This window comes from Centroberyx gerrardi, chromosome 9 (genome assembly GCF_048128805.1).
Source record: "Centroberyx gerrardi isolate f3 chromosome 9, fCenGer3.hap1.cur.20231027, whole genome shotgun sequence".
NCBI lineage: Eukaryota > Metazoa > Chordata > Actinopteri > Beryciformes > Berycidae > Centroberyx > Centroberyx gerrardi.
This window is the reverse complement of record NC_136005.1, coordinates 15704881-15718710: the sequence shown is the minus strand read 5'-3', so window position 1 is coordinate 15718710 and position 13830 is coordinate 15704881. Positions and strand designations below refer to the sequence as shown.

The following is a 13830-nucleotide window of genomic DNA, read 5'->3' as shown; positions in this document are numbered from 1 at the left end:
TGTGCACCTTCACACAAAACACTCTCAAGTACTCATGCAAGCCTTCTCGAGTGATACTGACGTCAACAGCCTGAGCTAATGTACGGTATACACAGTCAGATCCCTGTTGTTGACTCCGTGAGTGAAGGCCCATAACAACACACAGAGAGCACATTCTGCGGTGCCTCTCTGTGCACTGCAGCATAAAGATCTACCGAGCACCCAAAGCAGTCTCAGCAGCCTTCAGAGGACAAGACTGCACATTGCCATTTTAAAGCAGCAATAAAAACATCATTAAATGCCTCGAGAACCTGAAAACATCAACATCGGCCCCAGATTAGCCAGAGGCCATTTCAAGCAGCACAGGGTATTCAAATGGACTTAGGTGAAGGATGTCTTTATCCTCATTTCACTTCTCTTTCCTCTTCACACTGATCTGTACAGGGTGTAGACACGTCAAGTTCAGTGATCAGCAAAATGAAGGTTTAGCATGCCAGCTCAAAGCAGTGTTACCAGGGCAACTTCAACAGGCTTCTTTCATTGCCAGGTGAATCATGACGACAGAGCGGAGGCCCGACAGTCCCCCGCCACCAGTCTCCTCCTACAGAGGCCCACACCTAAAGTCGCTGCTGCCTTGGAAACCTGTTAAGTATTGCAAGGATTGCATCCCCCATGTTTCTCTGTTCCCTCTGGGACGTGTGAAAGTTGGCATAGAGGAGTGAGAAGCCGATAGCAGCACGCTAAAAAGGGGTTTGCATTAGTAATCAAGTATGTGCGTGTTCATGCATGGTCATTAGTTCGTCTTTGGGAAAGTGATGGCAAACAAGTAAACGCTGTATCTGACTGTCAAGGCTATAATCCTCTCTAAGCAGTAAACCGTGAAATGAGGATGTCTCACCATATGTTTTTAGTTCATAATATAGTCTAATATTCACATTGACCTTATTTGAGTCCACTTGAATTTGAACATCTAAGTGCATCTATGCCTCAGTCACTAGCCTTCAGGGGACAGAGAGCAGCACCCTGTTCTGCCTAGCTGCCATTATCACTGTCTTTCTGTTTTCCCCTTCCTCGTTCAAGCAGGGAGAGACACAGAGAGCTTGTCTCCTTGCTGCTCTGGAAATACTTAACCCTTTACCTGCCCCTTAGGCTAGCAGTCAACAGCATGGCAAACTGTTACCTAGCCTTATGCTGCAAAGTGCAGGGGAGACTATCAATTTGGCAGAGAAAGGGCTGATAATGAAGTTGCGATGATAGTAATTTCACAAGAACAGTAATTTCATAGCCGGTAGCCTTCTCCTCGTCAGCTTGTTTTAATGACAGGAATGCTGCTCTGGTTATTAAGCCGTTTGTAGAAGGACATGAGACAGTCAGGGAAGATGGACTGAATGATAAAGTGCTTTGGAGGGGTAATTATTCAAAACCATAAACATGTAAACTAAACAGGCCTACATGATCCTCCTGAGTAATTAGTTCATGAGAGGCTAATGTACCATCTTAGACTGTTTCTCTCAAACATGAGGATAATGTGATAAAACACTACAGATAAGAGGAACTCACATAATTGAAGCAAACAATAAAGGTTAACTCCAAAAGTTTTATATAAACTGTGCACAGTCACCTCTACACAAATATACTCAGCTTTTTATCCTAATTGACATGCAAGTAGCACAGTGCCTGAGGATAAAAGCAAGGCTACAACAAGTTTGCTCTTTTGCATACTGTAAAGAGGAAAAGGTAGGCGAGATAATTTGAATGATACCTGAAGGCCTTTAAAATATTCAAATGTTAGAAGGTGATCATTCTTAAAACAATGGTTCAAGCCAAGGGTTAAAAATAGAGACTTGAAGCAGGATTCATCGTAGTCTGAAGCAGTTTGTAATTCAGATAACAACCAGCTAGCTGAGATTTCTTCATTTGATCTAGTAGTCTAACCAAATATTTGAACTTATTTTATACCAGTTTGCATTTATTTTCCAAAGGATGAATACTATGAAGGTGCAATCTGCAACACCAGATTCTGTTTTACTTATTGATGACAACATTACGTAAGGCTAATCCTTGTCATGATCAATAATACATCAGCTCTAAAATCTGCTTGAGATGCTATGAAGAAACAGGGAGGACTGTTGCTTTAACATTAAATGAGCACTGACCTGAAGTGAAATAGCAATGGACCTGATCAGTAAGTGCTGTGTTACCATTAAACAGGGCCACAGTTCAGCCCTCTTGCATAGTATTGGGTTATCATTTCTCAAAAACCTTATAATGAAAGTAATCTGGAAAAGCTCAATTGTTGGAGCTTGGCTTTTATAAACTGTTGTTCTCGTTGTCACTTTAGAAAGGTATGAAGTGAATATACTACTCAACTCGATTTATCTTAACACACTGCCATTTCTACAACTGATGACTCATCAAAGGGACCACATGTTCACCTTTTCAAACAAAGGGGGTGGAATGTATGTGAGACTACATCATCTCCCAAAGAATAAAGCCATCAAAGCCTCTACAGCCGAGATGTGGTTGTGATTGTCACCAAGACATGACCGGGACAGCAGAGAAAGAAATGTACAGCAGGCCTCAAACTGGATAGGTAGCTGCTATTGAGTCACCCATCTGGAGAAAGTTGGCATGTTAGCTGGCTTGTTAATCCCCTCTTCACAAACCCAGAGTATTGTTACCTGCGTCAGCTTGCCGCTGTGAGATTAACAAATTCATGACTTGCGTTAAGTCCCAGCTGTCACCTCTGTGTGCATGTGCCACGGTGGAGGAATAAATAAATCACATATTGTGATGAAGCAGGTATTTATTTATTTATTTATCTATATCTTAACATGTCTCTCTTATATCTGTAAATGCATAAGGAAAGATGCTTAATGTATGCATTTACATTGTGTTCCCACCTTGACAGAGGCTTTAACTCCTCTGTGTTGTTACAGTGGAGCTTAATTATAGGGCTATTTTTAGTTCCATAGCTAGACTTAATGCTAAATGTATTCATCAATTTATGTTATTGATAACAATGTTAATGGGAGGACAAATTCTAACTGCAGCAGTATAAAACATATTGATAAAAGATACAGAACTTGTCACTAAGAAAATATTCCTTGGTCAAACGTTACCAGCCAACTACAATACAATGGAGGATGAGACATGAAACGTTTGCCATCAAAGCCCTACTTTATTCTGGTTTGGGTTAGCTTGCTATGCTGGTGGCTGTTCTACAGCCGGTCAGTTGGTAACTCAGATGCTAGCTACCATTTAAACGACTAGAAGTAACTATCAAGCACATACACAACCATGAAAAAGCTCTTCCTCACACAACCATGAAAAAGCTCTTTCTCAGAGTTATAGGCTAACTAAACATCACTTCACACATTCTGGCTAGCTGTTAACGTTAGCTGTAGCAGTCATGATTCATGACACTGAACATTGATGACTGACTGATATGTGAAAAAAGATGGGAGACAAAACGAGATGACAGACAGCATAATAATAATAATAAACCGTGTTCTATCTATTTTTATAATTGTCATTAGTCTGACATGTCATCAGTAATGTGAATGGAGATGGAGATGTGGGCTAAGCTTACCAGCACAGGAGAGCTACAATGAGGCACACCAACAAAACGCGCAACCTCTTCATTATCTTCCCGCGGGGACCAACATCCTCGCTCTTTGGGGGATTTTTCTAATCTCTCACGGCTACACAATAAACCGAACACAAGCTCTTTATCAGCTGACGGCCTGTGTTAATTAACAAACGGCCGTCTTGGCTGGCTAAAAACCTATACTTGAGGTGTACTAATTTTCATTGTGCGGACAACCCTCCGCCTCTTTTCTAGCTTGGTCGCTACTGCTGTTGACGGATGGCTAGCTCTCGGCAAGCTCAACCACTGCTTCACCTCCAACCAATAGGATCAGGCCTGTACAGTTGTCGACCAATCATACAGAGACTTGGCAACCAGGATCCGTGACATGTTTGGATAAAGCCCCGCCCATTTACCCCTACTGGGAAGGCTGCTGGCATCGGACGCGTCACCTATTTTCTTGATAAGCAAATTACAGCTTTAAAGCCTGCAATATTAACAATTATTGCACAATCGGCTGATGTCAAACGTTGCAGTAGGAATGACTACTGTCGATACTTTTTTGTCGAGGCACGTAAGTGTCAGTCCAAATCACTCGAGGTGTCAGGGGTTGAAGCAATGTGTACATTGTGTACTTTTTGGTTTAACATTGCAATAACACCTTGAATCATGGTCATTCATGAAAATACAAAAAAACAGTCATCTCATCAAAGCTCAAGGCTAAATATATTTTTTACTGAGTTAATGGGGCATTGACTCATTTGCAGGAATTCCATCAGTCGTTAAAAAAGTGTTTCACTTCAAAATACCACTTCAAAATACCCATAGCCTATCCATCATAAATACACACATCTCTTGCCCAACCCCTACACGTTTATAATGTCAATGCACGGTTAATAGCCTAATATTTGTTTAAAATTATTCAGCCAGGCTTTATTACGTCCTTCTATACATGAAAAAAATGAATATTTATCCCTTTGGCATGTGAGAAAATAGAACTTCATTACCCACAGTGCAACTCGAAAAGAACCCTCTAAAATTTGCCTTAATTTGTGTCTTTTTAAACTTCTTATACGATATCTAAACTGTCCCAAATCTAAATATTATACAATTTGAAATTGAATAGTAAATGAATCCTATATTGTTTGCCATAGTTGATGCAGAAGATTTGATGTTGTGTACCGGCGGGGTCCTGGCAGTCCGACAGTCTTTTCCACTCTCCTAGAAGTGAAGTTTGGACGAACATAGCTTCACCCCAGCTAACAGAAGAGTGGCTCGCAAATACCCTTTTGTCTGTTTTGGACTTTTCCTCCCAGGTGCCGGAGATACGCAGCGTGGGCCATGGAGCTGGTCCGGGTGTTCCTGTGTGTGCTGTCCGTGTTCGTCGCCCTGCCGGAGAGGGCTGCGGTGTTGGCCGCCTTCTCCCAGTCCCTGGACAGCGACTTCACATTCACTTTACCCGCCGGTCGAAAGGAGTGTTTCTACCAGACCATGAAGAAAGACGCATCGCTGGAGATTGAATATCAGGTAATAAAAGCTCACACACTTAGGATATTCCCATGTGAATGTGTAGCTGAGCAAACCGATACCAACTCTTGACTGTCAACGTCTCTCAGCCAGTTCAGTCAAAGCCTTTCAGCGCGAGCCAGCACTGACATGCATTTATGAAACTTGATTATCCCTGTTTTTATTCAGATTATTGGTGATGATTTGTCGCGTGTTGTGGTTTATTTCAGGCAAACAAATTGCAGTAATACACCGTTATGTAAAAGTAACTCACCTGTGCCACATTATGTCAGGGAGCAAGCAGATTATATTGCCTGCTCCTCCTTGATTTTCATTGTTGTTGGGAACCAGTTTCGCCAGTCAGAATGTAGCTCACAGCCTTTTCTGGTATGTTAAAATAAGCCGTGTCAGGGAGTTGTCATTGGCTTTTACTAGACATCCCAAGCATCTTGTATGTTATACCTATCTATTGTAGTGTCTATCATGGAGGACAAGTTATCCAGGCTTATCGCTTCCATTGGAGAATGAGGAAAACCTTCATATGACAACTTAGTCCATAGCCCTAGACATAGCATTCTTCATTTTTGATGTATTGAAATAAATTACAGTAATGAATTGCTTCTACAAACTCAAGAGAAATGAATGTCAACCCGAGACGAACTCTGTTGAAACTGAAGGACTGTTGCAATCCTTTATTAATATCACTCCATTTTCTCATGCCTCTTGCATTCCTTGTCCCTTTCATTTGTGTGTGTGTGTGTGCGTGCGTCCTCCACTGTCCACAGGTATTGGATGGCGCGGGTCTGGATGTAGACTTCCACATCTCCTCTCCCTCTGGCCATGTACTGTTCAGCGACTACCGGAAATCAGACGGAGTGCACACGTAAGTCACACGTGTGATCTCAGAGACACCACGTATGTGATATCACACACAGCTGCATGCACGAGCTCAACCTCTCCCTGTGCTTTTCTCCAGTGTTGAAACCGAGGACGGAGACTACATGTTCTGCTTCGACAACACGTTCAGCGCCGTCTCGGAGAAGATCATCTTCTTTGAGCTGATCCTGGACAACATGGATTCGGAGGCAGAAGAGCCGGAGGACTGGAAGGAGTACGTCCATGGAACAGACATGCTGGACATGAAGCTGGAGGACATCATGGTGAGGAGACAGCCAGTTTAAGATAGACTGCATGCCATGTTAAGGCAGAAAGGAGGGAATTTGACATGCAACTACACTGAAGAGCTAATGATTAATAGGTTCTATTTAAGGGGTCTTTTGAGCATGAATGGCATTGGAGAGAAACTGTTCAAAGTATTTCATGTGTCCCCGCTGTCAGGAGGCCTCTCTCTGAGTGTTTTCGACTTTGTCCCTCTGTTGTCTGCCATTGAGATGTTTGTCACTTTGGCACGTACGCTCACAGGTTGACACAGGGGGTGGCAAAGTGACCCAGCAAACAGGCTGCCAACACAGTAGCATGCAAACGCCCACAAACAGGCAAAGTCACAAGGAGAGTGTCACAAGAATAGAGAATGTCATGAACTCTCACCCGTCTGAGAGCAGCTTGCACCACAGCAGCCTGCAACGCCCCTTCACCAGTAAAAGCGTTTATTTGTGCCAGAAGTCACATCCCCAGGCCCCGGGCTGGAAGCGTCTCTCAGTACGGGACAGGAAGTGTAACCTCCAGCTGTGGAGGATGTTTTCTCATGGAAGAGGGAACACACCTGATTGAGCTGCTTTGTTTACGAGCCCGGAGCTGCCCCTAGAGAGACTTTACTCCCTTCTCATCTGGACTCCGCTGTGTTGTTTACGCTGCTGGTTAGTTTAGCGTCAGGTACGAGGAAGAGGGACGATGTTATCTTGGTTGTGTTCTCACATTGACTTGCTTTGACCCGTCTGCCTGCTCTCCTCCTCCAGGACACCATCAACAGCGTGAAGGCTCGGCTGGGCAAGAGCGTGCAGATCCAGACGGTGCTGCGGGCATTCGAGGCGCGCGACCGCAACCTCCAGGAGAGCAACTTTGACCGGGTGAACATGTGGTCCTTCACCAATCTGATTGTCATGGTGTTGGTGTCGGCGGTTCAGGTCTACCTAGTCCGCTCGCTATTTGATGACAAAAAGAAAGTACGCACATAACCCCAAGTGGAGGAGACAGAAAGAGAGAGAAACTAACTAGCACTAGCCCACAAATATTTTTTGGGATTGTTTCAACTGAGCTGGGGCTCTTGGCTTGTGACTCTTAACACAGGATGTCATACACACACACACACACACACATGCACAGACACACTGACAAATTTGGACATTCTTTTTCTGAATGTCTCTTTTTTTACATGCAGAGACATTCAGATATTAAGTACAAACTACCCACAATTGTTTGTCTGGTCTTTCAGTCCACTGGTGTTGGAGGGACTGTGGGAGTCTCCGCTTTGGAACAGGAACTTACATCTGTCACCTCCTCTACTTTTCAACCTCAGTCTCCTTTGCTACATAGAAAGAGAGTCTTTCTGTCTCTCTTTCAATCTTGTATATTATTTTATAGACCTCCCTAGCTGCTGTAATTCCTCACAGAAAGTGACATAAGAAGCAAGTTTATGGTGTGAGTATTTTTCTAACAGAGCCTAAGGTAACAACAGGCCAGTGGCCTTATCATGCAAAATGTCCTTTTTTCTTTGGACATGTTTTTATTTGAGCGTTAAGCTGAACTAGATGAAGAAACGGAATCTGTTTGAAGAAGTTGATGTATTTCTCCCCAACAGAGGTGGGAGGTGTGACCGCTCTGTCGGAACGTCATGTCTTCCCATACGAGCTGTGTTGTCAAAAACTTTACCTTTGTGTGTTACTGAGATGCCTTAGTGGTTTGTACTTAGCTGCCAGCCTTTTGCCAATCTGTGTGGCCTTTTTAAATGTCTCTCTCATTTCCAGGAACATTTCTGTTGTAGGTAGCAAATCAGTCACACTCTCCCTTCCATGCCAATACACAGACAAGTCAGGTGTTCAGACAGGGCCATGCTGCTAATGCTGCTCTTTGGCACCCAAGGGAAAGTGGAGTAGGGGAAAGGGAAATGTGCCATCTCCAAATCTTAATGACTACTGCCCTGTTCTCCTCTGCCATGACTCATGGGCTCCCGGCCTGAACGGCAGGCGGCTCCGCTCCCTTCCCCTGTCCAGCCGCAGCCTCGCAGACAGGAGTGTCTGGTTACAGCCACCTTGCCTGTTGAAGATGTTGAGCCTGCCTGTCTCTCTAGTGACAGAAGTCTATTTCTATCTTACTGACACCTGGAAGGTCATCACCACTACTGCATGGGAGCATTGTTCAGACCAAATCGCGTGACCCATTCATTGCCTTGGCTGCCTCAGCATTCTTCTAAATGCTTGTATGATATTCAGACTTTATCAGACAACGACAACACTTTAATAACTGCTCAATGCACTGGCCCAGCTCTTGGCTGTCAGAACAATCTATTTTTGGTTATTTATTTTTCATGCCCTCTTATTCATAGAGCATATGTACCTAAAGTTTATTAGCCTGGGCCCCAAGCCCCAAATTTGTGTATTTTGTTCTCATCCTGGAATCCAGTCTAATGACAATGTGATTTTTGTATTATGGGGAACCGCCAGAAACGGGTCCACTACTTGTTGACATATGTAGGTTAAGGAACACTGTTCTAGAGGTTTTTATCTTATTGTTTCTTGTATAGTATTAACGCACTACCCTGGCCTGTGATGATAGGTGTTGGGGGGGTTTTTATTATGATTATTGAGCTCCACAGATGACTCCTGGTCACTCTCTACCCCAGCTGGAAGCTCCATGTCGCCATCTTGTGATGGGATGTTGAATTGCCCGTTGCTGTAAAACAAAGATCATATGTTCATGCCTTCAGAATATAAAGAACCATGTGAAGTGAAAGTGCTGTAAGAAGAAACCTTGAGCAGTCTATTATTTTTTAAGTACAGTTTTGACATATATATATATATATATTATACTGACTTCCGTGGGTCCTTGCAATAACACACAGGATCTCCACAAGACTGACGGTCAGGAATGGTCGTCCCTGCCTGAGTTATGAAAAGTGTCTTTTACCATCCTGTCTTCCCCTGCCCACTCTGTGTCTCTGTTTTATCCGGTGTTGAGTTCAAGTACTGTATGTTGACATACTGTAAGTCTTATAAGTGTTGGATTAATTAAAAATAAAGTTTTATCTACAGTTAAAACAGAGGTTTCTGTTCTATTGTAAAGAGGTTTACAGTTCTCTTCTGCATAAATAATAAAGAGTCTTGTATTTCTAAAGTCAGTGAGTAGGAGTTTTGTTAAAAGGTTTTGAGCCAATAGCCAAGCTGTCTTTGAAAAATAACTTTTACTAGCCTGATGGATCAGTGGTGGGAGAGGGAATGAGACATTCTGGGATATTTATTCAACTTATGTTCTGTAGTTGTAAATGTGTGTAAATTAAACAATCATACCTTTTTGTCACATCTGTGTCCTGCTGTGTGTCTGATGCTGGAGAACAGAAATACTGTACTTATTCACAAACCAAAATTATTTCCACACCCTTCCTTGAACAGACAAAAGGCTAATCTATTTTTGTCACATATGTGTAGCAGCTGCATGATGACAACATATAAAAGAGTTGTGCACATACCTTATGGAAAAGCACAGCCTTTTCAAGCATACAGCAACTCAGTGAGAATAGCAGTGGCTGAATCATAGAGGGGGCGGGCCATCTGGCGTCTTCTGGATCCGCTTGTGCTGAGGTTGGATGCCCAGACACTGATTTAGTGTTGGAACAGAAGCCCCTGATACGCATAGTGGACGCAGCCTAGGAAAGATGAAAGGAAGGAGTATGTTTTATAAGGAGGTTGTTGGTTTCACTCATCATCTTGCATCCTCCATCACTCCTTGCAGAAATACACTACAGAATTCTCCAGTATCTGGGAGGTGGCTTTCTCTTTTGTCATGATTCATGATACTTACTTGCCAGTCAGAGGCTGTTTGGACTGTCCAGCCCTTCTGGAAACCCCATCTTTGTTAAGACACGTCCCTATCTGCAACTATGGTCAGAGATAAACTGTCAATACTGTCATCAAGGCATAAAATAACAAAAAAACAGCAATTTGGTGTGGAAAAAAAGGCTAGGGGTGAAACTGTCTCTCAGAAATTATAACCCATATTCCATGTAAATATTCATTATTTATCATTCTGTGGAATTGGTATATTGCACGATAATTCCACTTCCAACTCTTTTTGCACTGGGAGTATTTAACATGGTGGTTGGTGTTTGTGGTTCCTCTGGCACCTTGCTGGCCTCCCTGCTGGATATGAGCGGCTTATTGGCTGCTGGTGCCGGTTCCAGATGCATCAGATGAGAGACACGCGGCCGTGGCTTACAGCGGCTATAGAACAGAGAATCAGAGGTTATTGTTGTTGGTGGATATCCCTGTCAACCAGGAACCATCACTGATATGTAAATGAGTCTAATGTTGAAATATGTTTATGACAACTGTCAGGAGAGGTTACCTTCTGGCAGGCATGGCGGTCTGCTGGTGGATCTGTCCCATGATGTCAGCAGAGTAGGGACCACATATGTTCACCACAGACACCTGGCCAGGGACACATTTATTAATTAATGAAGATGAAGTGACCTATTTTAATTTGAGATAGTTGCATTTGAGCGTTTGACAGCTGCCCTGTTATTGAAGAGCCCAGCAGGGGGCGCTGTGCTCTAATTTGTTGCCAAGTGCTTACTGTGCCACACTTCCGGGTTAATGAAACGATGAGACGGTAGCGACGACGCCCGACAAAACCCTATCTCAGGTAGATTAAAACCTCCTGACATTTATGGTGATACTTTAGCGGGTTGTGTAATGTTTATTCGTCTTTGATACATGGTTTGTTTGATTTTAATGTCGCATCAAACGCGGAAGCACCGACAGCTCCTGTCAACTTCTAGCAGCACCGGTCAACCGGTCAGAAAATTGAGATTATCTGTGTCTTCGTTCACCAACATATAACCATGATTTAAGCTTTCATATGACACGGTTGAGGGAGTGTTCACAATCCTTAATCCAAGAAATACTTGAGATGACACAAAGCTCACATAACAATCTAGCTAGCGAAACAAGTATCGAGCTAACGAATGTAGCATTAGTAGCTAAATGAGGATTGTTGTATGGGGTGGGATGGGGTATCCGTATTCCAAGTAAACTGTACATCACAAATGATCAGATTTAGCTTGATTATAAACAACTCTTGGTGTAATATACCTTCGACAGCACTGTATTAGTCCAGGGTGGGACATAAACACTTGCTAAGCCACCAGCCAAATGCTAGTCATCTTTAGCTGAGCCTGATAAGCTTGGCTACTCTACCAGACATTTTAGCAGGTAAATAACCAGAGGCTGGTTATTTAAGTTCAAGAAAGCAATTTGTCTGGTACAATAATGAAGGTGAAAGTTGAATTTTCAAATCCACCAGCTACTTTGAGCAGGGGATGAAAAGGTTTCCTCCCCTGATTCTGTCTAACATCTGCCTGTGTGTGTGTGTGTGTGTGTGTGTGATATAAAGGTGATGGGGCCTGACAGCTCCCCGGGCCCGGCTGTGCCCTGGCAGAAGGTTCTGTGGGAGCACCAGCCGTTCCCTGATAACTATGTGGACCAGCGGTTCCTGGAGGAGCTGCGGAGGAATGAGGGCATCCGACAGTACCGCTACTGGGCCGTGGTGAAAGAGGCAGTCTTGGTGGGACAGCAGCTGTCCTGTGTGGCCATCTTCATTGCCCTCTGGCTCTACATGGAGCAGGTACGGCCAGTGAAGTTGGTGTACCACTTCTTCACCCCACGGTTCTCTGTAGAGCGGGCTGTGTGCTTGGTGCTCTATGGACTCGTTTCCATTAAAGGTGCTGGATCTCTAAATAGACCTTTAATCTAGTCACTCATAGGGAAGGGATTCTTCTTAAATTATTTTCATTCAAGACATGAAAGAAGCCTGTGTCTTTCTGGCGTGCTCTTTGGGCCATGAATATTAATTTCTCTGTTCTCCCACAGGGTCTGCTGTCCGCGGAGGTCCTGCTGTGGAGCAGCCTGCTCAGCGCCCTGCTGGGCTACGGACTGTACCAAGCCTTGAGGTCCCAGGTGGAATCGGGCTGCGAGCCCCGGACGCGTCTGGCGGACCTACAGAGCGCCGCCATCTTCCTTTCCTTCACCTTTGGCTTCTCTCCGGTTCTAAAGACACTAACTGAGTCTGTGAGCACAGACACGGTGTACGCCATGTCGGCCGTGATGCTGCTGGCCCACCTTGTGTCATTCCCCTACGCCCAGCCCTCGCCCCCGGGCAGCCTGTCCCTCAACGCCGCCCTGTTTGCCTCTGTGTGTTTGGCCTCCAGGTTACCCGGCGCTCTGCACACCTTCGCCATGCTCAGCTGCGCCCTGCAGGTGTTCGCCCTGTGGCCCTGCCTGCTGCAGAGGATCAGGGAGAACGCCCCGAACCACTTTGCCGGGGTGTGTGTGGGAGTGTGTGTCGGAGGAGTGGGGGGTCTGGGGTCCCAGTGGCCGGGGGGGGCCGTGCTCTTGGCCCTGGCCCTAGGGAGCGTCACCCTGCTCTGCCCCCTGCTGCTGGTCAGGCTGCAGAGACACAAGGACAACATCCACGGACCCTGGGATGAGGCTGAGATTCGCGAGGACCTCGGCCACTTCCTTCACTAGCGGACAGGATGAGGTGTCCGGAAGAGCACAAGCTGTCTCTGCCCACGTTGATATCAAAGGTGTAGGCAAACTGAGGACTTTATATGGATCAATTTACTGTCGGCCTACAGTATTATGTCGGTGCTGTACATCCTAACAGACAAACGCCAACTAGTCCATCACTGGCCCACACCTAGTCGGACAGCCATGACCATTAGTATTCTCTGCAGAGAATATTATGATTTTTTAAAGTTAAAGCTGCTGCTATAAACTTAACTCAATCTTTAAAGGTGTTAACCTCAGAATTTGTATGGAAGGTCAACTAATGTGTAATGCTTTCCAAACCTACTGAATATGCTCTGGTTGGATGTTGTGTATGGATGGATGGATGAATGGATGTTTTACCATGTTGGCTTCATAATGAACAAGGGCTCTAATTCCACTGCAAAATATATATTGAAATAAAATATCAACCTAGTATAATGTAAGATTCAATGGGGTTTTGCAATAAAACAAAAATCCATATTTTGTGTAAGTTTTTTCATTAACCGAATATGGTTAGATTATGGTTAGATAGATTACCAGGGTTAGGTCCTTTAACCTAGACTACAATATGACATGACCATCACGATATTGTAGCCTCCATTTTTATTATCATTGTTAAAACGAAGTTCACTCTGTCTATAACTTTAATGCTGCCTTCACTTGTTACGATTGGTGCGTAGATGAACGGGCCAGAAAATACGGCAAAGTCGGGATTTTCTATGATACCCGAGTTTCCGAGGTGTTGCGTCCAGGGGGAAAGCGAATGGATGCCTTGTCTACAAAAAGTTATTTTGTTCAGAGTCCATTTTTGTTATTATTTCCGACCAAAAGCATTTGAATGCAGGACAAGTCCTATGTAAAACTGCCAATCTCGGAAGCAGGAGCTTACGAGGAGCACCTGAAGGCATCAAACCTGCTCTGAAGTAGTGAGCAGCGGACGCTAGATGTCCTACCTTCACCTCTCCTTTCCCCGGCTTGGTGCTAACAGTGGCAGTGCGCTTCGCAGCTGGTTGTGTGCGGGCTGGAGTCGCCATG

The 13830-nt window shown here is 44.4% G+C and overlaps 3 protein-coding genes across 5 annotated transcripts in view; 2 read left to right on the top strand and 1 right to left on the bottom strand.

The window, feature by feature from the left end:
* suco (SUN domain containing ossification factor) overlaps positions 1 to 3822 on the bottom strand; it is a 45385-nt gene extending 41563 nt beyond the window's left edge. For all 3 annotated transcript variants that reach the window (XM_071895587.2, XM_071895588.2, XM_078285571.1), the window contains exon 1: positions 3572 to 3822. In XM_071895587.2, coding sequence (XP_071751688.2) covers positions 3572 to 3624 — 53 coding nt within the window. In that variant the 5' untranslated portion in view covers positions 3625 to 3822. The remainder of the gene's footprint in view (positions 1 to 3571) is intronic.
* Positions 3823 to 4792: 970 nt separating this feature from the next.
* tmed5 (transmembrane p24 trafficking protein 5) lies at positions 4793 to 9547 on the top strand. Its single transcript, XM_071895595.2, has 4 exons — positions 4793 to 5095; positions 5860 to 5957; positions 6051 to 6234; positions 6991 to 9547. The coding sequence occupies exons 1-4, from the start codon at positions 4910 to 4912 to the stop codon at positions 7207 to 7209; spliced, it is 687 nt and encodes a 228-aa protein (XP_071751696.1). The 5' UTR covers positions 4793 to 4909; the 3' UTR covers positions 7210 to 9547.
* Positions 9548 to 10824: 1277 nt separating this feature from the next.
* pigc (phosphatidylinositol glycan anchor biosynthesis, class C) lies at positions 10825 to 13258 on the top strand. Its single transcript, XM_071895563.2, has 3 exons — positions 10825 to 10888; positions 11639 to 11869; positions 12115 to 13258. Exons 2-3 carry the CDS (start codon positions 11642 to 11644, stop codon positions 12769 to 12771), a joined length of 885 nt encoding a protein of 294 aa, XP_071751664.2. The 5' UTR covers positions 10825 to 10888; positions 11639 to 11641; the 3' UTR covers positions 12772 to 13258.
* The last annotated feature ends 572 nt before the right edge of the window (positions 13259 to 13830 follow it).